Raw genomic sequence first — 25,322 nt, forward strand, 5'->3', positions numbered from 1 at the left:
TTGCCATCCCATCATAAGCTCCTTGTGGCTCTCTATTTTTCACTCACTCCAAATCTTCTCATTTTTCTCCCTCCAAGGGCTCCATTGGACCCACCATTCCTCCCCAATTCCTTTTCAAAGAGTTTCTGTGTTATAGCTCTCTTGTTTCTCGTTAAGCTTTGGGTAGAAAGCTTCCATCACATAGGCCAGGGCCCTGATCCTGTCTGTGCCACAAGATGTCATTGACTGACCTGTCACAAGGATGTCAATGATTGACCTGTCCAAGGTATGAATTTTTTAGCTTACAGAATTTCTTACGGCACCCAGTTCTAGATACAAGTGGAGACTGGGACAAATAGCATTGGCAATCAGGTGGTTTTATTACAAAGAGCAGTAAATATGAGATGTTAATCTGAAGAAAAACTTTCTAAATAGATGCAAAAACTGCACAGAAGTTGTCTTCCTGTGACTAGAGTTCTGACATCTGTACATGAGTCAGTTCAGTCACTGAAAAAGATGAGGATCAAAGTAATTTATTCAGAATCTTCCTTCAGGATGAAGGGAAAGAACAGACAAATATAATCTAATCTATGAAAGCAACAGTTGCAGCAGATTATTCTCCTCATCTTTGATTTCTTCAAAGGAATCCGTGGCCAAGAATACACATTTCAGGAGTTTACATAAAGCTCCCCCTGGAATATATGTCATGAGTTTCCAAAAAGATGGCTGGTCAGGGTTAACAATTGCACAGTATCTCTTGTTAGGAAAAGCACTTTATCTGGAGTTTCTGACCCACACTGACCGCAAGCTCTTTTGAAGTGTGGGCCAGAATGGGTCATTCTGATTACTGAAGTTTGGGATTTGCTTATTCCTCATTATTCTACATGCTTTTCATTGCTCTCCCAGAATAAAACAAATCTCTTATCCTCTTCTTCCTCAACAAACGCTTGACTCCTACCTTCTGAACCATTACCTTTCCTGGAACATATTTGATTTCAGTTGGAAGGCAGGGAGCAGGGTGTTTTGTATTCTGCAAGGGCATATTCATCTGGAAAGAAGAAAAGATGACATTTGCATGAGAGTGAGAAATCATTCTGACTCCAGTCCATGTGCACTTGTGATTAACACATTATGAACCAGAAAACATTTGATAGGTTTTGTGGTAGTCTCCCAGTTGTCAAGGCACCCTGTTGCAGGGGTGCACAGTCAGAGCACTCCTCTGGCCATGTTTGTCAGGACACACCACTGCAGTGACCACGTAAGATGTGGATCAGGTGGCAGAACATGCACTCCAGGGTCAGCTCTCTGGATATGTCAGTTCTCTGGATACTGCTACTAATCTGTTAGCAGTTCCCAAAAGTTGTGCCAAGCTTGAGAAAAGCACGGGAGAACCTGAGCCACAGTTTTGATAAGTTCCACAGCTGCGTAATATCTAATGCAATTGTAGTTCCTTGAGGCCAGATCAAGAAAGGTGGTCAGGCACTCAGTTTTCTAGTTAGATGGTTGAACTCCTCTTGAGTTCAGTGGCACTGTCATTCCTGCTTAAGTAGATTCCACTAGAGAAGAGTTCTTTGACTGCAGCCTACTATGGCAATATAAACGAAAAATATGAGATAACCCAGATCAGGGAAGTCAGGAACACTGCTGCCTTGGAGTTAATGGTTTTAACCATTGTGTTCAAACTATGGAAAGAAAGTGGAACCACACATGTTTATGTATTTTGTAAGAAAGCTACTCCTAACGTATCGCTTTCTGATCTGCTTTATGTTGAAATGAAGCAAGAAATGAAAAGACAGGGGGACAGAAACTGTCTAGGCTCTGCAAACCCTTTCCAGTTTAGTAATCAAAAGCAGCAGAACTGCCAGCTTGCTCTCCCCACTTGTCTCTCCTGGAAAACAGTCAGCAAATGCAGAAAAGTGGAAAGAAGCTTGCACACCGAGAGCAAGGGAAAATCCACTGTCTGCACCTTGTAAACGCTGAGACTGAGACTTTGATTTCACAGGTTTTGCTCAGGCCTACTGAGGTCAACTACCTGTTTCGTAGTAATCGTACATATGTACTGGGACTGGTTTGATATCTGAGACAGGCAGGCTTTGCTCCACACTGAAGGAGAAGTTGATTTGCTTCCGGGACACCTGGAAATGGTAAGACAAGAAAATGCATTGGACTTCTTGTTTTCATATCTACCCACAAGGCTAAGGTTGAAAAGATGCATTTCTGGCTCAGACTAGGTGACAAAGTGTTATTCTACAGTTCTGTCCAGATTGTAAACTTGACATCAGAACATATCATTGCTTAAAAGTTATTGCTAAAATTGTATGCTGTCTTCTTTCTTCCTCTTCGTATTTCCATTGCCAGTTACCCCAACAATTCCCTGGTTACTGCAGCTTTCAGCACACCAGCATCCATCCGGTCATTGAAAGCTGCTGTTAGTGTCCTCCTTTGCCTTTTCCTGCCTAAAATCACGTTCAGCACCCCTATGAATCTTCTCCCCACTTTTCTCTCTTTAATCACTTTAAACTCAAGATCTCCATCACCCCCTGTGGTTCTGTTCCTCAATCCACACTCCTGCAGCCAAACATCCCAAACTTTCCTCCTTACTCAACATCTCAAACTTTCTTTTGTGAGCTTGGGACTGTGCCCTTGCTCTCTTCTCCCTTTGACCTAGTTTCTATCTTGTGGATCTCTTTACAGGAATGGACAGGGGCTCTGGAGAACTTTCTGCATCACTGGTGCCCTGCTGGGTAAACTTTTCACCTCTCAGAATCTCAGCTTCTCCGTGAATTCAAAATACTGATTCCAATCTTCCTTAATAGATCCTCGGGGAACAAGTAATAAAAATTACCGTTTGAGAGGTAGATATCATTACTGTTTCTGTTTGTTTCCTCTTTCCTTCCCTTCTTGGTATTTTAAGATCACTTGTGTTTTGATTTTCATCTTTCTTCTCTCTCCTCCCTTTATTTTTGACATTGATGTAGTAGGACTACTCTTTTCACACAGAAATCTCTCTAAAAGGGAGGGAATGATACTGACTCCTTGTAAAACACTCTCAGATCAGCTGATGAGAAGCATCACTTAGAGGGTGAGGAATATTATGTAGACTGGGAACTTTTGTAAGATGGGAAATAACTATGTTTGTGAAATGCTATTTAATCGTACAGCATTCTTCACAAAAGTAATAAATGCTTATCTCTTCACTGTAGACTACAACTACAACTGTGTATATATAAATCTGATGTTGGACTGAGTGAAGTCCCTTTATGTCTTTAAAACATGTGTTTTGCTAATCTGCTATCAATGAAACGTTTCTTTTATCTGGGAGCCTGTTTTAAACTTCCAGTTTAATAAAACCAAAAAGAAACCTCCCAAACTTACCTTCTGAAGGTAGAAAAGGACGTGGTTGTTCTTGATGTCTACACGATCCACAACAGAATCCTGGTACTGAAGCTTTAAATAAGGCAAATTATGGTAATGTTAATATAGGAGACTTAGCAAAGTATGTTTAAAGCGGCTGCCACACTCCTCTTGTGCCACCTGCCATCTCGTGACCGAAATAAGAAATGTGAGTTGAGCGTCAGACTGCCAGTGCAAGCCAGTCACAAGGATAAATAGTTTCACTAGTCAGCTGTGGTGGGTGTGACTTGCACCATTAACTGAAGAGTGTTCTCATTTCAGTGAGACTTTACAGCTCAAGCTGACTCACTCACTAGTCCATTGTATATCTTAAAAAATAAAGGTTTAAAAGAATTTAGAAAAGCCTACAAGCAAAATTATTTTACTATAAAAACACATGAAACCAAAATATTCCAAACATTAAAATCCACCTATTTTTTCCCAAATACATATAAAGAGAAGTAGGATGGCAGACAGTGTAACATCTCAACTGTGAAATCTTACAAAGGAAAGTTATGAATTTCATACAGTTTTAGCTAAAAAAGAAAATCAGGCCCAAATACTGAATGGTTACAATTGCACCAAGCGATGAGCAGACTCTACAATGACTGGCATTCTTCTTATCTGCTTGAAGCTTACAGCTCATGGCCTGAAGCCAATACATCTGTTGCAGAACCTAAATTGCACTAGGACCTGAAATGAGGTGCTTATCAGTGCTCTCCCTGGCACTGTCATCATCGTGTCCAAATTTCTGGATAGTAAAGGAAGAGCAATACCCACTTGTCCTTTGTTTGTTAAACTGTCCTGTAGAGGAAGGAATAACCATGTCAAAGAGATAACATTGCTAAATGCCCATTTGAGCAATTTAACTGTGGCAGAAGTATTTCTTACATAGGTTCTGCTAGGTTGTGTGATGAAAGGCTCGCACGCACAAACTAAGGAGCACAGGGAAACCCTAGTAACCTGAGCAAAGCCACCAGAGCACCCTGACCTGGCTCCCCCCAGGGCTGCCACAGTGCAGTAACCAGCCCCATTGTCAGGGGGTGAGACCCACCAGGTGAGCCAACAGCAGAGTATCACCTTACAGGCTTAAGAAGAATGCTGCTTACAGGAACACAGGGCTGAATATGGGATGCTGAGACTCAAGGCAGAGTTATTACAGGATGTTTAGGGGAAGAACCAGAAGTAACAAATGGAGGGATAAAGTCCAACTGGGAGGAACAGTGTGGAAAAATGGGATAAAAGGAGCCGGTTGCATGTGAACAGGTTGGTGGTCAGCACACTTGTCTGGCCATGCCCTGCACCTGGTCACCACAACCTCTCCTGACTTGTTATTAAACTCTGTTCTTGACTCTTTTCCTGGGTGGGGAGGTCTCTATTCTGTGTGTATGGCATATCAGCTGCTGAAGAGGGGACCACAGATCACAGGAACTCTGTCTGGGGTGCTGGCATCTGGAGACACCAGGCTTCAGGCTTGCTGTACATGGGTGTGTATGCCAGCAAATGTAAAGCTGGACTAGCTGGTGAGTGAGTTAAGGGGCTTGGCAGCTGGCTGCTGAAGCAGGCATAAGCCTGGGCCAAATACTGAGGATACCCGAGGATCTGAGTCTCCCTGCCATCAGCCGGAGGGACCAGGAGGTCCCAGCCTGTTGCTGGAGAGACTATATTGTCTTGGAGGCAGATACTGCTCAGGCTCATGGGCTGGACCGGCTAGCCCAACTCATTTGTGTGTGTGTGTGTGTGTCTGCGTGAGGCAACTGGGAGACCAGGGGATCCCTGCCCAGCTGCTGCAGAGGCTGCGTGTCTAGGGCTGGTTTACTGGAGGTACCCGCCAGGCATGTATGTGGGTGCTGGGGAGCTCAGTTCCAGTCACTGGAGTGGGGCTGTGGCCAGCTACCAGAGGGCTCCACATCATGTATTTGCATGTATATATGTGTGTGTATACATACATATATGTATATATTTACCTTTTCCACAGATCAGCCAGAAAGGGGAAGAGGATAGCACCATTTGTGCTATCTATGTGTGTGTAAGTGCTGTCTTTTCCGTTTCAGCTGATCTGTGTGGCCAGGCATGTATATGTGTATATTTATAGTGTGCATGCCTGCTTATAGGGAATTAACACTCAGGCCTGCTCTTGGCTGAACCTGGGGATTTGAGGCTGCACCAGTCTCACCTCTGTTGGGCTACTGGATTTGGCAACTTCTAACAGAGCCTCAAGTCCGAGACACAGAGTATGTGACAGAAGGCTGTGCCCAGGGACTTCGCAGAATTTCCATGGGGCTTCAATTTACTAATCAGAGACTATTTTTTACCAACTTCCTATGTTTTCAGGGTTTAACATTCACTATACTCCCATTCTTTACCTTTCTTAGGGAAGATCTTACAGGAACAAAACCTGAGAGCATCTTCACATCAATAATAGCCATGTTGGAGACTTTGCGGTTTCCTGTGTAACTAAAATGAGAAAAGCTCTGTTAGTCTGGTCTGCAAATGGAGAGGAGACCAGTGAATGACTATTTCAGCTCCCAATGATCCTGTTTGTCTTCCTGCAGCTGCACAGTTAGCAGCTAACTGCCTCTACTGAAATCCTTCCTTGGATGCTTTACCAGGCTGTGAATGAATGCAGGGGAGTAGGTCAGTAAAAGGAAGTTACCTGGCAGAGAGGACAAGATCAAAATTTGGTGGAAAGCTGCTTGTACAGGATACATTGGCCGGCCGTACGGAGAGAGAAAATCCTGCAGCTTTTTTTGGCAAATGGATGTTGTATCTCAGGGTGGTCTAAAAGAGATGGAAAGTGTGAGATGGTCACAGACTTACAGACTTTTGTGGCTTTGGCATGAGGTATGGAGGACCCCCTGCTTAGTTCTCAGAGGAGTGGTGTTGAATTTCCAGCTTGCTTACCTGCAGATAGACACAGCCAGTGCCATTCACTTTTGCACTGTAATTCCCTGGAATAGTGGGTAAGGAAGCCTGTTGCAGTAAGAAGCGGTTCTTGTTGTTCACCTGGAAAGTCTTACTGGTGGAGTCCATGAAGTTGACTTTAACTGTGTTGAGATTGTTTTTAGAGAAAGTAAGATATCCGTACTGGGCTAAAGCTTGCAGAGCAACAACAGTGTCCTGAAAATAAAAGCATGATCCACAGTTAGATAGATACCCAGCTGTAAGATGATGCATGTGATTAGCACAGCTCCTATTTCCCTGATCCTTTGTCCATGCTCATAAATAGAGGGGGACTCTGCAAAGAGCTAAGGAGACAAGATACAAGTTCTGGAGCAATAGATTTTACTCATGCTGGAAAACCTGGGATAATGCTGTGTCAGCAGTGACTGCTGTCTACAGCTAACTTGCAATTTGGGTAAATCCCCATTTCCTAAACCTAAAATATGTATGACATAGCCTATGAGAAGCATGATGTGCCTCGCCAAAGAAACTTTTGTGAGCGCTGTTTATCAAATACTGTTCAAACTAATATGCAGTCAGGAAGATATGACATGCTGTCGAGATCCAGCTTGCAGGCTGGACCGCTCCCAGAATCTTTCTTTTTACCACACCCAGTTGTTACCTGGCTGGAGGAGAAACCACCATACGGGTTCTGTTGTTTGACAAGCCAGTGCACGATGCGAGAAATGTAAGATAAGTCTTCTGGACTGAGTCTGGCTTTGTTGAGCAAAGCCAGGAGCACATAGCTGGTTATTTCAATCTCAGCAGAAGGGGCACGGGAATAGAAGACAGGGAAATGTTCTGCTGGTGGCTTATATTCTCTCTGCCAATGGACTGAGCCACCTGAAAACAGAGAAGTGAGATGTAAAAAGCATGGGAAAATTACTTGCTACCTAATTCACTACACTATCGTGTGGGAAATAGGCATACAATTCCCTCTGTGCCTTTACCCAAACGTTTTTTTCAGCCATCAGTGTCCTGAACTGGGTAAGTTTTAGTTCCAGAATGGAAAGGAAAACAGGAAGGGATTGAAAGGGGTTAATAAAATGGGGCTGTATAAGTTAAAGACGGATTGAAGTGACGGCAGTGCAGCAGAAGGGTGCTAAGGTAGTCATGGACTGGAGTACACAGCGTAGTCAAGGGAACGGGTTTGTTCAGCATGTAAAGAGTAAGCTAATGAGGGAACTGGATACAATTATCCACTACCTTGGACTCAGACTTAAGGAGTCTCTCCTTACCTACATTATTAATTATAATTATATATATATAAATATATCATATATACACATTAATTATTTCATTATTAAGAAAATCAGGCCACAGCTCAATGTTCTGTGAAACCAAAAGAGACAGAGAAGTTCATAGAGATGAGTTCAGTAGCACGGCAGGCATGAAATGGGAAGGGAGCAGTATGAATGGGAAAACTGTACATCAGGATAGCCTGCATCATTCCATTCGCTGTATTGTATCATGGCCATACTGCGCTTACCATGTCTGGTAGCTGTCTTGTCCAGCTTCTCAAGGAAGAATTGGCATCTTTCCTTTTTGTCCACTAAGCCATAAATATAGGCAAAGAGGGCCTGATTATACAGGTTGCGGACTCCTTTGGTAAATGCAGTCTCCAAACAGTTCATGCCACTCTGAATGAGAGGATGCTATAATGGAAAACACAGTAGAGTTGTCAGGTACCTGGATTTGTGTCTCAGCTTCTGCTTAAAAACTTCTGTCACTGCTTAAACTGCCACCACACACCCTTCATGATAAGAATATACATGGTCCATGGCCTGTTTAAGGGCCTACAATGTGTATCCTGTAAAAAATGCCCTTCCAGTGTTGCATTTATGTAGACGTAGCATGGCCAGACAAGCAGAGCACTGATTCTTTTCCTGACTTGTGAGATGACCTTATTATGCAGGTGAATCCTTTGTCCCTTGGTTACTTTAGCTATAAAACCTGGATCATTTTTACAGTACTACGTAAAGTGCATTGACATCATGATGAAGCAAGCTCTCTCAGATAGATGTTATTACTCATTTGCTAGCTATAGCTATCAAGATAAGTCTTCAGCCCTTTTAGCCTTACAGACTATCTCTGTGAGCTTACTTCAGCTCAGACATCACCAGCACTTTATAACCATGTCCTGTCTATGCAGCTTTACTTATAGACGTGGCATTATGTTTTGGAGTTTCTTATGAAGATATTAGGAACTAAAATGATGTTTTTGAAGAACTATTTGATTCTGCAAGATGGTTTTATCTTTCTGGTCTCAGATACTTAAATGATGCCCCATGCCACAGTACCTGAGAAATCTGCAAAACTCAGCATGCCTAGAACACATTTGTTAGATTGGGAACAAGGCTTATCATCCTCATTTTACTAAGAACAAAGTCAGCAAAAAGCAGAGTCTCAGGGATATGCACAAAGTATATTACAGAGAACACAACTTGTTTCTTATTCCCCCATGCATAGTCTCCCAACTAGCAGCTCATCATTTCCTTCCACGATGAACCATCAGAGTTTTTCAATCAAATCAAAGCAAAGCTGAGACAAAATTAACCATCAGATCACAGCCTGGATCTAAATGCGCAGAGAGAGTTTGTAGGACTGAAGACTGGATAGCTTGGACCTCAGGCTGGGTAAATTCAGAGTAAGTTCCAAACTGGACTGTGAATGGAGTGGGCAAATTCAGTCTGGATTTTGCATCTACACAGACTAACCATTGTTTAACACAACTGGATTCTCAGGGATTTTTTGAATTAATCTACAGGAATTGGATACATAACTGATTTGTAACGTTTATCAAATACTTGTGGCAACTTCAGGGTTCTGGAAACAGATTTCCTCAGGTGACCCTACTGTCCTACAAACAGTATTTACCACATTGTTAAAGAATATGGATGTGAGGACTATGACTTGAGCACGGTTTCACAAACGGCTGACCGGACTAACAGGGCATAACAACATCAAATACCTACCGCAGCAGAGTGTCCAGCCTCCAACAACGCTGCCACAACATAGGCTGTGAGTGAGTATTCACCTTCCTCTCCACCCTGAAATAAAAACAAGTGAAGAACTAGTCAGTTACAGATGTCCTAGAAAGAAACAAAATGTGAATTAATTCATAGTTCAGATCCCAGTTAGATCTGAGATGAGAAGTAATTTTTGTCTCCCTGTGTTCACAGAAAAAAGGAAGATAAGTTCTCTCAGGATAAAGCCAAAATGATTTCATGCATTTTCTTGGCTTTTGTACATATGCAATAAAGCACATTATAGCCTCTGGCTGAACACATAATGCTGTGGTGGAAAATAAAACCTGAGATTTGTGACTCAAAGTTCTACTTATTTCTACTTCATCATTGATAGCAGACGTAAGAATCATGCTTGGATATGAGGGACATGGGAGAACAGAACTAGGAAGAGTCTGGTGATAAGCTTGTGCCTGGCAGAAATGATCCAAATCGATCCCAATGCCAGGATTGGAAATTTAGAACTATACTTGTCTCAGTTACCTTCAAAGCATTGTTGAAATGTGACCCAGCGTTTTCAAAGCAGCCATCTGACTTCTGCTTGCTTGCCAGCCAGATCAAAGTTTGAGACTGGACATCGTCGTCAATGTAGATGTAGCGTCTGGCTTGTGCAAATGACTTGTACACAAAGGCAGTGAGCCTGCAGGTGAACCAGAAGCAGAAAGCAGGTAAGGTGTGAACAAGATCAAGAAGGTTTACCAGCAATGTGGTGTGCATAGAAAATGACATAAGGTGAATTCCATAATGTCTGAGGTAAAAGAAACAAGTGTTTTGTAAGTTTTTAATCAGTAAGATCATTAAAAAACTGACATTAAAAACTGACCTGAGGTTTCTCCATTCCTGTGCTGAAACCATTCTTTCTTTCAGAGCAGGACTGAAGTATAGACAGAGCTTGATGACTGATGATAGTGATTTCTAATGTTAATTAACAGAATTCTGAAATAAACTAGGTGGGAAAGGACATCTGGAATTCTCCAGTCCAACCGTCTGCTTAAACGAGGCACAACTTCAAAGCTCTGTCGTGTTGCTCAGTCTCGTCTGATCGTGTGAAAATCTCCAGGGACAGAGGTATCTACATCCTCCCTGGGCGTTTGTCTCAGTGCTGCAGCCTTCTCCTGGGGAAGCTTTTTTTTCCCCTTCTACCCAGATGGAGTTTTCAGTGTTGCAACTTGAGGAAGGACAAAGTCTTGTCCTCACTCTGTGCAACCCTGACAAGGGCCTGACTATTGTTTCTACAGTTTCTATCTATGTAGTGGGAAGATTCACCTAGTTTCCCCACCAGCCTTCTTTTCTACAGGCTCAGCAAACCCAGCTCCTTCAGCCTGACCTTAAACATTATGTACTCCAGCCCCCAGCCATCTTATACTTCTGTAGCACTCTCTTTGCTTTATTAATTTCTCCCTTACTAGGCGAGCCAAATTAATTGAGCTATGTATATTTACTCCATTAAAGATAAGAATCACTTCATACTTCCATCATTTTTCAAAGCCTAAAGATCCTGCACTAGGGAAACAGAAAGTGTCATCACTTACCATACACTCCCTTCCCTATCTCGTGTCCCAAAGGAGCTGTAGGATCCATCCCGGTGTTTGTATGACAGCTGTTTTTGGTACCCTGAAAAGACAACAAAGATGACATTTTCTAATTACAGAAAAGCACTAGTTCTGCGGTTTATTCAGCTGAAGTAGTAAGATTTTTGGATTTAATATTAAGTAATGTATGTCTCATAAATAATGCCAGCCACTATGAATTCTAGATGTTTTTGCTTCTGGAAGTATGACATGCTTCTTTGGGGTGCTGTCATCACCTGCTCCTGTGCAATAAATGTGGCGCTAGAATTCAGACATCAGTGTTCCTGTGTAAAGCTTTAGAGTACAATGCACACAATCAGAATATTAGATGAGAGAATCTGAAAGTCTCTTACCTGTGGATAAATATCCAGTACCCTTGATTCTAATCTCTTCAGTCAGCTGCCCAGTTTTATTCAGATAATCCAGGGCATAGATGTTGGGCGTGAATAAGGCCATGTTCTGTTCTCCGCAGCCATAAGGCATATGGAGGAGGTTCTCCATGTTCCTCAGAGCTGTACCCAAAATGTCTCCTGAAGAATGAAAGATATAAGAAGTCAGTTCAGTTCAGACATGTTCTTATTACACAGCACTATATATTGCTTTATATTACCTTATTATGAACCCAAGGGCAATGACCAATATAGAGTAATCACAGTAACAAAAGAAACAGCTTAAAAGAAAGGCTGAAATGCCTCAATTTTTAATTTTTTGTTTGTTTGTTTTTTTCTGGACACCTGGGAGAATCTGAGAATTTGAGGAAAAACTGAGCAGCAATAAGGGCTGGCATGGGTTCTGAGAAAATGCTGTGAACCCTTAGAAGGTTTCAACTTCCCTGCTCTTTACAACCTGCTTCCCTTTTTGCATGTACATGTGAGAAAGCTGTGTTGAGTATGATGCTGATGGGTTACAGGGGCTGTATTGCACAGTATCAGCACATCTCGCACTGACCCAGGCATGCAGAACAATTGTATTTAGAATGCAGTCTGAGTTCAGAACCTCAAAGAATTTTTACTGAATTGAGCTACCTTAATAATGACATTAAGATTAGTAGAGTTGTCTGGGACCTGAAAGTCTTACTCTGTGAGGACTTATCAACTGACAAATTTTTTCATTTTGCAAAAGCATGAATTTGAAATTATGCAGTCAGCAAAATTCTGAAGTCTTCTTTCCAAGAAATCAAAATATTTTTTAAAAAAGAATTATGCTTTATTTTACTTTTAAGCCTAATTAACTGAACAGGATATGCTAATGCAGTATACTCTGAAATGCAATATAAGTAAAAATATTTTGATATTAGGGAATTCTGAGAAACTTTTGTCTTTCATTGCCATTTTGCAAAGTAGGAAATATTTCCTCTAAAATCAAGATTAAGCATTTCCTCTATTTTACATTAGTTTTCCAGATGTATACATGATGGCACTTGATGCAGCACAAGAGAAATGCCATTTACTTTTGGTATTAGTCCAAGTACTAAACTTACCAATGACAGAAAAATAAGCTCTGGCTGATCCCTGCACTAGGTTTGTTGGCAAGATGAGAGACACTGGTTCAGAAATCGTTATGCCTGATAAAAAAATGTAACAAGAAGAATTGTTAAAACCATCCTTTTTTCCAGAAGTCTTCACTTCGTAAGCATCACTACAGTGACTGTTACAATCTGCAGTCTGGGTAAAGAAAACATTGCAGAGACTTGCCCAGTGAGACAAAGGTATCTCTGAAAATCCTGAATTGTAGCCCAGCATCTTGACCCCGAAACCCTCTGTCTTTCCCTGGAAGGGTCTCTGATTTTGCAGGGCAAAACCTACAAACAGTGAAGGAGTTCCACTGACTCCTGGAACGAATGAACTTGCCTTACCTTTCGAACAGACGAGGGAGCTCTGAGTCAACTCTTTCTTAATACCTTCAGGCTGTTTTATTGCAGGGCAGTGGTCGAGAACAGGAAGAAAAGTGTAGAACATCGCCATGAAAACATGACAATTTAACATTGTAAAACAGTATGTGGATGTGCCTATCCAGACAGTGCACCCCTTGCACCCAGTCCTCTCTGTCTCCACTAGAATATCTCTTGGTCCATGGCTCCCTCCCTGTTTTACCCAACCCCCTGTCCAGAGCACCTTCTTTCTAAGAAAGCAGTTACAAAATAGACATTTCCAACCTCTGAGAGGGACTCTTCCAACGATGTGGCTGCTGCTTTATGATGCACAAGGCAAATTCTTTTTCTTTTATACCTGCCTCTACCCCCGCCTCCCCAGTAGTAGAGTCCCAGGCTAAAGGCACTCACAGGTCAGGTATGGAATCTCCTCCTTTCTGGCTATTACTGATATGCTGTGGAGTGTCAGGGCATGCATACTCATGGTTTCACAAAGGAGACAGTGGCAGAAGCACAGCAGATGCCACTGATTATTGTGATCTACACCCTCATTTTCCCGTGGAGAAGCCTACTGTACACAGTTCCACCTGTGTTGGCTGCCTCACCTCCTCATACTGGCTAACTGCTTCTAACCCACAGCTACAGGAACCGCAGTTTCCACTAAGCGGAAAGTACACGCAGATTTCCTACCGTACCTCAACAAGTAGGGTTTGAATCAGGGTGTCCCTGTGAATTGTCTCCTCTTCTGGGGATATGGTCTTTCCAGTATCTCTCTTACTCACTTTGGCCTCAGCAGTGATTGTGAATTTCACCTCACCTGGAAAGTCACCCACCAGCCCAAGAAAATAAAGTTATCTTCAATGTTTACAGTTACCCCTGGTTTTCACTGACTTTTCTAGGCTGATGGACTACTGAGAAACATATCCTTTCTGAAGGCAGCTCAGTAGAAACAAACTCCAACAAGGCTCCACGTTGGTCTGCTTGTGGCAAGGAATGGTTATCTGGGGGTCTAGGATGAGGAATGAAATAGGGGTGATCCTGGCCAAAAAACTGACAGTACTCACTGTCAGTTTCCACCTTTTCTTAGCCTTGTGCTGATTTTTCTCTGATGTAGAGCAGTGTTGCAACAGTTACAGCTCTACTACCTCTTCCTTTCAGGTGGAATTTGTTAACTGAGGGACAACACTAAGGAGCAACCCTGAAGCGGGCAGCTTTGCGGCGTTGCTCATTTCACCCTTGCAATCATTGCACACTGGAAATCTAAAGGAGTTTTTACTTGGATCAAAATGCATTATCAACAGAGCTATCGGTGACAGCAGCTTTCTTTTTTTTTTTCAGCTCTGCAGTATTATTTCACTGCATATCCAGTTTTCATCTCACTATAACTGCACCTTTCCCAGTGACTTTGAAGGAAATCAGTCATACTGCCTATAGGATTTTAGAAACAATCTGTTAAAGAATAGGCCCATCTGTGGTTCATTTTGAGAAAAATCTTTGCTAATTAAAAGGTTTTTTGTACCTCAGCTTTTGGGACACTTACACACTCAAAAGCCATCGTACCTGCTTTTTTAAAAAGACGATGTTGACTTTAAGGCAGTGTGAATTAACACAGCTGTAAAACTGGGAAGAAGAAATGCCCTCTTTGCCTGTTGATAATCCACTCCAAAATTATTAGGAAATTTTATTCCTACTGTATACAGTTGGTTAGGTACAAAATTGCCTGATGAAAGATCACAGGCATGTTCAGTCCTGCCATTCATACATAATATGGCAAGTGAAGAGTTCTTCCTAAAATGGACAGGAAAGAGACTGCCAAAAATTAGAAGAGATAAAACACCGGAGCAATTCACCGCTCATTCAGTGTGACTAAGGCAGCTTTAGCAGAGGTCCAATACTAAAACTGCAGAGCAATTGATGGAGCTGTCCAGAAATGCCTGCCTATGCACTACGATGCTTCATTAAAGACAGGAGTGACAGAGGTAGAAAGATTAAACAGGGATATATCGAGGTGATGGAAAGACAAACTTACCAAGTTTGTTGGGGCTAACAGTCCAAATATAAGTTTTTCTTTCATTGGCACACAGCCTTGCTGTGTTGCCCTCTGGTGAAAGGATTTCTGCCTTGTAGTCACTTGAGTTTGCCAGGATGGCACTGATCTGAGACAAAGAAGGAGCAAGACTGCAAATAAACAGGCTGTCCTGAACACTGGGCTGCAGAGCAAGGGAGACTTGCTGGGGAAGCTATTTGTCATCGGAATCTGAGGGATGCTACTAGGACAGGAGGATGGGGCATTTATCTGAGGAAGTAGCAAACCTGTCTCTTCTGCCCACTGTTAGTGTCTGGTTTCGACAGGATTATGGCAAGGTGCCCATGCTTGTTAGTTAAGTCATCTTATGAGTTACTGCTACATACAACATACTCAGTACGTATTGAGTTTTGCACAACACGGTACCCATACCCTCTGCTCCAGTTGTCCTTCAGGAGCAAAAAGAACTAAATTATGTAAGGGTAGGCAGTAAGTTTTTATCTTCTGTGGACCAGCTACAGTGACCATCAGCTATGTTTTCCTAATGTTAATGACACAAGGATGGGTCCAGAGAGAGAGGGTGAGGGAATAATGTGTCAGGCTAAAGCGTAAGTTAAATACTCACTAATAAAATAAGTTAAATACTTATTTCTCCATCTCTAGTGCATTATGCAGGAAAATGCTGGGATCTCTAGGAAATAGACAAAGCATATAAGAAGTAAAAGGGGACTTGACAGACCTGGATGCATTTATTGAGGTAGTTGAAGACGTTGGCTATTAAATTAAATTTTTCCCCTCGAATAACAGAGTATGGCAAAGTGAGATCCACAAAGAATGGTTGGAATGCTGTCAGTGTAACAGGTGAGGAGATGCCAAATCCAGCATCATCCTGCATGCAGAAAGCACTGGCTTTCCATTCCGTGATGGTGTCAGGAATAGTGTAAGGGACATTGACCTCTCCCCTGGAACTGAGGAAAATAAGAAAAACAGAATTAAAACTTGTCTTTGGCATTTTCAAACCAAATTATAGAATGGGTTCCTGCTTGAGTTAGTATGTCTGTTTTCACCTCACTTTCTGCAAGATATCTCTCCGTATTTAAAAAAATATTGTAAAGCTGGAAGTAAAGCTGAAGGTGCTGGTGAACTACATGTTATAAAAGCACTTGGAAGAATACTCAGCTTTTCTTAATTTAGAATACAATTTGTTTAAATACTACAATACCCAAACATTCAGGTTAGAACCAATAAATTTTTATTAATGTTCTATAACAGCCCCTGGATGCAGAGTTAATAGGGAGACATTCTCATTGCAGATGCTGTGATAGCTTGGAAAGAAAATATAACCTGATTTTTCTGCTGCTGAATTAAAAAATTGATTAAAAATAGCAAGTTTTCCTCCTGCTCCCTCCTAAAAAAATGTTTTTATTTGACTTTTAGCTCTTATTCTTTCTCCCCATCAGAAGGAAAGGGGGCAGAGCACAGATGTCATTCACAGTTCAACTAAGTTTGACACTGCCTACAAGGTTAGGAGCCCAAATGTCATTGATTAAGATGGGAGAAGGAGACCCATATCTACAAAGCAGACATATGGTCCATGACTTCTTCCCAGAATTCATTTCAGCAACATGTATCAACTCAAAAATCCACACAGGAGGTAAGAACTGAAGATAAAGATACTCACTCAGTATGCACCAGATCCCAAATCCAGGTCTCAGGGAAGAATTTCCGAATGGTGTTATGAGCAACACCACTCCCAGAAATAATCCTTGACTCATCTAGAATATTATATATGGTTAAAGTATAACATTAGAGGGGTCAGGCCAGAAGAACCTGAACTGCCATCAGACATGCTCAACACTATGAATGAACACTATTTCATTGAGTACGTTTCAATTCTTTTTCCTGTACAAAGGGAAAACTCAAAGAGATATAGGATATGGGAAGAAAAATTTCTTATCTATTCTCTTTTTCCATGGGAAAATAATAGAAAATTTAGCTATTTCACAAGACATATCACTTCATTTCACATTAAAAGTTCTCATCATCCACTTAGAAAGATATGTTCTCCATCCTCTACCACTAGCTCTCTTTGATTTGGAAATGGGTGACAGTAGCCAGTATTACTACCAAAACCTATAAGGCTTTAAAATTCTCCATGAGAACGCAATCATCTTTTCCCCATTCAGTAGTTAAAACTGGAGCTGAATATCCAGCCTACTGGAAAACTATTTTTGTTCATATAGTCAAACTACAGGTCTAATATTAAGAACCAACGTCCTCTTTCCAGCTTTGCCATGGACTCACTTGTGATGTCCAACAACTCATTTAGCATGGAGGTACCTCAGATTTCCTAGCTGTATCATGGAAATAACAATACTTTCTTATTTTGCTGGACTTAGAATCATAGAATCACAGAATCATTCAAAATTCTGGATGGGGAAGAACCTTTGGAGTTCTCCAGTCCAATCTCCTTGAAGTAGGACTGACTTCAAAGTCAGATCATATTGCTCAAGAGCCTTGTCCAGCTTAGTTTTTAAAACCTGCAGCAATGGATCCAAAACATCCTGGAGAAACTCTTCTAGTGCAGCACAGCTCTCATGGGAAAGAATGTTTTCCAAGTGCTGAATAGCAATTTCCCTTGTGGCAACCCATGGCTGCTACTTTAGGGTTTTTTTGCTGAGCAATCTGATTTGGAGGAAGAAAAATCATAATGCTTGCTGATCTATAAAGGCTTTGGAGACAACATGCTGTGTGAATTCCTGACATTGGGAATTGTCATTATTTTTCTGCATTGTCATTTCCTTCTGAATATTTAACTGAATTGTCATTTGATGAAAGGTTCTGACCTGAAAAAGCCTGAAAAACTAGTATCAGTTTATGAAAGAAGTAGCATCCCAGTATTCCCTGTCTTTTCTATATGCACCCTATACTTAAGTGAGAGAGAATTGACTCTACCGCTAGGACTGTCAGAAAGAGATTACTTGAGGCAAACTGGGACACATAGACCTATTCCCCAAAAAACCCTCAACATGCTGGCTGATATTTTATGCAGAGAACCATTTTGAAAACCAGGTAGACTGGGACTGGAGATACAGTATGAACCTTCCTTTACCTGCGCTATAGCCACCGACATGGGCAATACTATACGCAATATTGACAGGGTGATCTTCTGTATCTGACTTGTCTTCATTGCACAGAACGGGCTTCCGTAGCTTGGAGTTGGTGAAAACCTTCAGGCCCATATCCTAAATGTGAAAGAATCAATCATGTCACTCAAGGCATGCACTAGCTACCTGTGCTTGCCCCTTCTCCCACCTGGGTTATCATAGTTCATCTCTCTCCTCTCTTCTCACATCCCATTCTTTCAACCCTGCATGTTACAACTCTTCCTCGCCAATCTCTGTGTTTCTTATGGAGCAGTGGCAACTGGTGTTCTGTGAAGAGCAGTAATGATGGGGCTTATGTTAGGTCTTAGGTGATATGGACAGTGGGGAGTAGAGGCAAGTGTATCAGGAATGAAGTGGCCTTCATCATGGACTCAGATCTTTACAAGGAACACCTGAAGTCATGAGCCAAGGATGTGGTCCTGCTTAGCAAGTGTCTACTGAAGCATGGGCAGGACACCAGTGGATATATCTAGTAGTAGTGATTTTCAGTCTTCCTGAGTAAGCAGTGGGGATAAGGAGGCAGAAACTGGGTCATCAGAGACTTCAGGCAGTTCCAGGCATCAGCTGCCTTCTCTTAGGAGTGAGAACCACCACCTGAGAGAGTTGGATGCTAATGTGCATGAATTCTTCTGGAATGTCTCCCACTTAAAGAACCACACAGAGCACATACCCTGAAAATTCTGTAGGCATCACCATCACGACTGACATTCACAGGTTCATAGTATAAGCCATCAAAAAAGGTGGTTTTGACTGGGGTACACCTCTCTGGCTTGTCATCTTCCAGGTTGAGCCCATTGTGGTAATAGCCATATAAATCACTCACAGGAAGTTGGTAGTACACCTGGGAGGTGAGAATGACTAGTGTAAACACAAGGGAAGTGCTGGGCAGGTGTGAAGTCACATATATGCAAAGCTTATGGTAGCTCCTGAGCAATCCTGTAGACTGTGGTGGGTTTGACAAGTGATGCCTTCCTAGAGATGAATAAGCAATTTGGCTGGTGTTACAAAAGAAGAACTGGACTCTTCTATCCTCCTTCTGAGCTGCAATGGCTTTGTGGGGTGAACTTGCGCAAAAAGCATGGAGATATATTCCTAAGTTGTGCAAAGATGAGACTGGAATCCAACAAGATACTAGCTGACATCTACAACTTCTGTTCTGGGCCCAAGGCCTATCTGAGTCATAAAATGCAATTTTGACATAATCACTCCCCAGGGAGTAACTCTGCTTTCAAGGATTTACATTAGGTATATTCTTGGGATATGTCTTACACTGCCATGCTTTCCAAAAGTAAATTTTCCACCATCATTTTTCATCTTTGAAGTATACAACTGCCGTAGACTTTTCTTTAATCACTGAAATGTCTGTTTCCAAGGGAAAAATAAAAATAGAGCCAACAGCAGAGAGGTCACAGCTGGGAATTAGACTGTCAGTCTGGATGTCCCTAGGTCAAAAGAACACAGGACTGGGGATGTGGCTTACACTCTCAGCAGATAACTGTCGCTCAGGCTGAAGGAGGAGGACACTCTGATCCACAGCCCGCAGGGCACAGTAGGAGTTGGCAGCAGCTTCAAGGTGAAGACCAACTTTAGAGCCTGGGAGACCCTGCTTCTCAGAGAACTCAAGCTGGACCTGGAAATTAATAAATCCAGACAACCATAAAGAAATTAGGAGAATCAGCTTGGCACATAGATCTAAATCTCACCTTTCACCAGCACTCGCTCTTCTCTGTGGAGCGAAGCTCCTACTGCTAGATGGCCCTTCTGAATCCCTGTTCTGTGAAAATTCACAACCTGTATAATTGCCCTACTCACCTCCCCCTCCGCACTGCATTGAGAACTTTGTCTGAGCATACATGTCAATTCCAGGGACAGCTCCTCATGTTCCCAGGCACATCTGCACCTTTTCGTTCCTAAAGACCGTCCCAAGTGAAAGGCTCTCGATGAGGTCATTCCCTAACTGTTCCTTCAGCAAAGAGGCAGCTGATATAGCCCTTAATAAGAAAGCAAAGGTTTTTACCTTGTTTTTGAAACATATGTCACTGCGTATCCAAGAGCTGTCAGCCACTATCTCCCCACGAGGATGCACCGTGTAAAGCAACAGATTGGTGCTGGGGGCAAGCTCCTCTGTGACAGTCAGTGTGATGGAGAATGTACCTCTTGGAGCTGTGGAACAAACATGGAAGGACAACCCAACAAAAGAGGTTAGAAAAACCTCAGCTTTGGTGGAAGGACCACATATTTATCCATAAGCTACTAGCATCTGTGAAAAACAGGGAAGTTGGATATTGGAAGATTCATCTCTCAGTGACTGAGGAACAGCTCGCATCAGCAAGGAAACAGATACAAACTGGAGGATGCTGAGAGCAGGGTGCTTTGCAGAAAGGGGTCTGAGCCGAGTAGAAGTTGGTCAGGGAAATCTGTGCATGATTGCTATGAGAAGAGCACAACATTGCCTTTGGGTCTCTGTGGATAACTAGCTAGCTGAAAAAGGTCTCATAGACATAGTCCAGCTGGCTGGACAAAAATGCACAGCTTATCTGAAGTAAAGCAAAATACACTGTCTTTGGCTGTTTTTGTTACACAGTAACAGGAAGATTTCAGTGGGAAAAGAATGTTGCAGGTGGGAACAGATAACTACAGAAGAGAAACTAGGGGCGGTCTTGGTATTTAGGCAACTAACCAATAATGAGCTTAACTTTTGTAATATGTATGAGCTAATTATAACAAGGCATAAAAGGTGACTGTAAGGGACAATAAACGAAGTCTGCTGATCACTCATATTGAGTGACTGTGTCTTCCCTCCATCGCAACAGGTCTCAAACCTAGAACCTCCTAGACCAGAGGAGACGGACCAATCTCCTGAGCAAAGGGAAACCTCTCTTTACACTAAGAAATATGAAGTTCTAATCTAGATGACAACTACTAGAGCAAGGACAGGAAATTAAACCTAAGACCAAAAAAGGCAAATAATAAACGAGTCCTATATGTGGAGTGAGTCTTACTCAAGCCATCTACTGAAACCAGATTCTGCAAGAAAATGTATTTTTAACAATGGAAGAATGAAGTTCAGTTTGCTGTGATTAGCAAGATCATTCTCATTTGTGGCTATTGGGAGAATTCTGAAAGTGCAATGAATTCCAAGCATTTAACTGTTAAATATCCCTGTCAAACAACACACATACTATTTCAAACTTTTAAAAGCTTTACTCTTCTAGCTGGTGGATACTAGGATGTCACACTAGAACTGTGAAACTGTAAATACTCCTCAGCAAGAAATAAAACAGAAGGTTACATTCCTTGTGTTTGACCACAATGGAGTTTTAATCTTTCAACTAACAAGATAAATCTGATTACGATATAGGGATTGTTTAGACGCTGCAGCAAAAGCAACTGATACCACAAGTCGTGACAGGTCATAGCGTTTAAGAACTAGGACCTGATTTAGCCACAGTTCTCTGCTTTCATCCATTCTTACAAAACTTACTAATTCTCTGGCGCTTATGATGATCTTATGAATATCAGTAGTAATACGGTCTAGAACTTACCACCAGAGATTCTGACTAGCTTCTGGCCACTGAGAACAATTTTTCCTTTTGTCATTACCTGAACATAGAAAAAAAAAAATCATGAGGCAGGATCAAAAGGACCTCCTCCCTTCCCCCATGAAGTCATTGACTTTGAGTAGTGTTCTGAGAGGCTTCAAAGGCCATCAAGTTGAGCTTTGATCTGTAACCACCAGTCTGGAGATTTCTGCTTTATACGGTGTTTAAGAGAAGGTGAAAGAAAAGAGATGCTTTTGGAGTCAACATAGCACTTACCACATAGTAGAAGTTTGTGTGACTGGCATTCCTGTAGCCCTCTCTGTTCAGGATGTAGTGGACATTGATTGTTTGCTGTTGGCCACAGCTGAGCTTCTCCTTCACTGGCTCAATTTTCACAAAGCTGTTGGTCCGTGAGTAGAAGCGCCGGACAAAGAATGAGGCTTGAGGCTCATTATCATGCCTCCAAGTGAAGAAGTCTGCACAGTCATCTGGTGCTTGCCTGACCTATGAAGCAGAAGAGTCTTACACACAAAGTGGAAAATAGAAAATGCCAGGCAGGTGAGAGGCAAAGGTATCTTCCCTCTAAAATATTCTGCCAGGAAAATGATTTTGTGGGGCTGTTTAAGCCAAGAGCAAGAGCTGATGTGAAAAATTTGTGCTTCATCAGTCCAGAGCAGGGGGCCTTCTGGACATCTCAGTGTATCCAGACACCTATGACACATTGCAGAAGGGAAGTTATTTCAGATTCATGCAGGCTTGGAACAGGTTGTGTAAACTCCTAGGAGTCATTGTGAGTTAGAATGGTATCGTTCTCAGCCTTCTTTTTCTCAGCTCTTCCCGTCACACCAGAGAAAAGGCATGCCAACACAAGAAGACCATGTGGTAGTTAACAGGCACGAGTCTCTGCCAGCAGAAAGGCAGGGAAGCAGGCAGCCCCAGGGAAAGAGGCTGGCAGGCATCTGGGCTGGGTAGGGGAGACAGGGCAGTCTGTGAGGAAGGTCCACTAGCGCACAGGATAAAGAGAAGAAAGATGTCTGCAGAACGGGCTTCTGAGCAGAGGGAAAAGCAGGGACCTGCTGGAGATCACTGCAGCCCAAACAGTGCTGGGGTGCAGACTGCCACTTCTCAGGCACTGGGGTTTTCTGATGTGAGTTTCGCCTAGGTTGCAGGTGTTGATGGACTGACTGCCTACTTTCCTCCTCTGAAACATCCTGCCAATCACTTCTAATTGCTCTCCCCAGTGAAGTATTTTTTTCAGGAATTAGACAGTTTACTTACAGAAAGGCTTACTTACAGAAAAAGCCTGTATTTACTTACTCTCAGCTCAAAACTGGGATCAAAGAAGTTGGATGTGTTTATGGAAAAAGCAGCAGTGCCATTCTTGTCAGTGGTGTAGTGGGCCAGATACCGTTCGTTGAGTTCCAGCAGGACAGTCCTATCAGCAACAGGCTTGCCATCCAGATTTGTCACTGTGATCTGAACACAAAGAATACCCAAGGGATTCAGGGGAAAAAAAAAAAAAAAAAAAAAAAGGGAAATGCTCTGTTCACCAGAGGATGCTCACTTAAGCACTGAGGACAATTACAGGGAATAGAATTCAATAATGAATTGTATGTAAGAGGCAAATGATCATCAATAGTTTGAAGGAGCAGGAGTTCCATGACAGGTATAGGCAGGCAATTCCCATCACTGCCAGGACTAACTATATGTCACAAAGGGAGAAAGAATTGTTTATATACATGACCCTGTATAAGAGATTCTTTTAACGGTAAGTCCTCTGATCCTCTTCAGTGGCCGTTAGTTCAGTGGGCCATCATATAAATTAAAGACTACTGAGTGAGAGATGATGGTTTAAATTCTTACCTCATGCTCCCCCTTCTTGAGCAGATAGAAACAGAGGGACTTGAGAGCACATACTCTTTGGAGAGCACTAGCAAAACTAAAGCAATCAGATGACTTTACGGCCCCAGATAACCTATGGAGCTCAGTAGCACATCCCAGCTCCTAGGCATCTGAGTATACCCTCTGTCCCCATTGCATATAAAGGTGATGCTGTACAGCTCATGTTCCTTCCTATGCCTGGGTTTAGCCTGTGTGTGTAGGTTGCTAGAAAAGTCAGAATGCGCTCCAACACCTATACTGCTTTAAGTAAATATCCCTGGGACTGTGTGATGCAACGCAGGGTAAATTCTACCTTCAGTTTAGGCACACCTGTTGCTGAAGTAGTTTCTTGCAGCCTCTTCCTCCCTACTCATCTGACCTTTCACTTACCTACCTTTTAGGCATTCGCTAACTATGGCAGAGGAGAGATCCTAACACTCCAGGTATGGTATAATTTTCTTGTTTTCTCTGGGATAATCTAATGCAACAAGAGAACTATGCAGCACTCACTCTTATGCAGCATTACCATGGGAAGTTGTCCCTACAGAGTTAGGTGACAGCCATAAATGGGGCAACACAGAGATCATCATGCTGGACCTAGGGAGTTTTGATCTAAATATGTTCTCTCAGGTACCCACCTCACCATAGTAAGGAATTCCCCTCTTGTAATAGGGATCCATATTCTCAAACGTCACTCTGTCATTTGCCTGGCGGACAGCAACATAGTCATAGCTTTTCATCTGGATACCTGTGAGACACACCCAGGGGAGGAAACAGAAATCACAAGCAGGCAGAAAAGTGTTTCTTTTGAAAAGCTATATGGAGCATCGATGCTCTGTATGGAGAGATGCATGCAGAAAATGGTGATTGTTTGTTGTTTGCTCTACAGATCAGGATGAAGGAGCTTCCTCTCAGAAAGTACCATCTACTAGCTTTAACCAACTACTCCCAACCTCCACTTGGTGTTACCTGTCCCATTTTCAGTGACGATGCTTTCTACATCCAGACTGGCATACATCCTGGCATAGCTGCGGTAGAGCTGGAATTTTTTGGTGGAGATGATAGTGCTGAGGCAACCATCCTTACCCAGCTGAAAAAGGAGCACAAAGGAGAAAACCCATTTTTCACAAGGTTTGAAAAATGTCTCCTGAATCTGTATTAGCAGGTCTCTGAAGAGCTTCATTGCCTCTGCTCATATCTTCTTCAGCTCTTCCTTTCTAACTGGCTCCACTCTTACATTACACTTCTCACTCCTTGGCTCCCTTCCCAGCTCATCATTTCAATACCATTTACCTTTGCACCTAGAAACCTCTCTTCTCATCCCCCCTAATCCTGTCTATGCCCATCTTGCACGATGCCTGAGCTCTATGATCAAAGTCTGATCTATTGGAGAAGTTACTCATTATCTTAATGTCAAGTGTCCTCAGTAGCACAGACTCCCAGTAGAGGTCTGTTGATTAGATTTGGTAAGAACACAGCTGCAGTGTTTTAGGAGTGAGCATGAATTTCTAGTTTCATAAGCTTCCTAGCCTTCCACTGACTGTTTCCAAGAGAAAAAAAATCAAAGTCTCCTAATGAGGTCATTGGTAAAAACTACCTTCAAGGTCTTTCAGCATTTCCTGTGAGGTAGTGAGAAAAAACAAATCTCTGTGTTGTAGTTGAGTCCAGATCAGTTTGCCTCACATGGGGCACCAATTGTCACAGACAAACAAAACTAGCCAGCTGTAACAAGGCTTTTACCATCAGTCTACTGTCCATGCTGTTTCTCCTTCCTCCAGAGGCCAGACCACACCACTCCTCCTCCATCCAGCCTCTTTTACACTTCTCAGTGCTATTTAACCACTTAGTGGAACGAGCTAAAGCTGCATATCATCCATGCCAATCAACCCACTGCCTTCATTCCTCTACACCTCTGGGATTCTCT

The 25,322-nt window shown here is 42.4% G+C and overlaps 1 protein-coding gene across 1 annotated transcript in view; it reads right to left on the reverse strand.

Annotated features, from left to right (window-relative positions):
• Positions 1-423: 423 nt before the first annotated feature.
• LOC121089684 (ovostatin-like) overlaps positions 424-25,322 on the reverse strand; it is a 32,279-nt gene continuing 7,380 nt past the window's right edge. Inside the window, exons 10-36 of the mRNA XM_040597101.1 lie at positions 24,368-24,488; positions 24,037-24,146; positions 22,835-22,993; positions 21,794-22,021; positions 21,521-21,578; positions 19,993-20,138; positions 19,456-19,605; positions 18,646-18,816; positions 17,921-18,053; positions 16,490-16,583; positions 15,548-15,776; positions 14,812-14,938; positions 13,478-13,599; positions 12,768-12,819; positions 12,393-12,476; positions 11,266-11,442; positions 10,874-10,955; positions 9,825-9,981; positions 9,291-9,365; positions 7,805-7,970; positions 6,938-7,158; positions 6,277-6,492; positions 6,029-6,153; positions 5,739-5,829; positions 3,355-3,426; positions 2,012-2,114; positions 424-1,027 (exon numbers count right to left, since the gene is read on the reverse strand). Coding sequence (XP_040453035.1) covers positions 975-1,027; positions 2,012-2,114; positions 3,355-3,426; positions 5,739-5,829; positions 6,029-6,153; positions 6,277-6,492; positions 6,938-7,158; positions 7,805-7,970; positions 9,291-9,365; positions 9,825-9,981; positions 10,874-10,955; positions 11,266-11,442; positions 12,393-12,476; positions 12,768-12,819; positions 13,478-13,599; positions 14,812-14,938; positions 15,548-15,776; positions 16,490-16,583; positions 17,921-18,053; positions 18,646-18,816; positions 19,456-19,605; positions 19,993-20,138; positions 21,521-21,578; positions 21,794-22,021; positions 22,835-22,993; positions 24,037-24,146; positions 24,368-24,488 — 3,522 coding nt within the window. The 3' untranslated portion in view covers positions 424-974. The remainder of the gene's footprint in view (positions 1,028-2,011; positions 2,115-3,354; positions 3,427-5,738; positions 5,830-6,028; positions 6,154-6,276; positions 6,493-6,937; positions 7,159-7,804; positions 7,971-9,290; positions 9,366-9,824; positions 9,982-10,873; positions 10,956-11,265; positions 11,443-12,392; positions 12,477-12,767; positions 12,820-13,477; positions 13,600-14,811; positions 14,939-15,547; positions 15,777-16,489; positions 16,584-17,920; positions 18,054-18,645; positions 18,817-19,455; positions 19,606-19,992; positions 20,139-21,520; positions 21,579-21,793; positions 22,022-22,834; positions 22,994-24,036; positions 24,147-24,367; positions 24,489-25,322) is intronic.

This window comes from Falco naumanni, chromosome 5, assembly GCF_017639655.2.
Source record: "Falco naumanni isolate bFalNau1 chromosome 5, bFalNau1.pat, whole genome shotgun sequence".
Classification (NCBI taxonomy): domain Eukaryota; kingdom Metazoa; phylum Chordata; class Aves; order Falconiformes; family Falconidae; genus Falco; species Falco naumanni.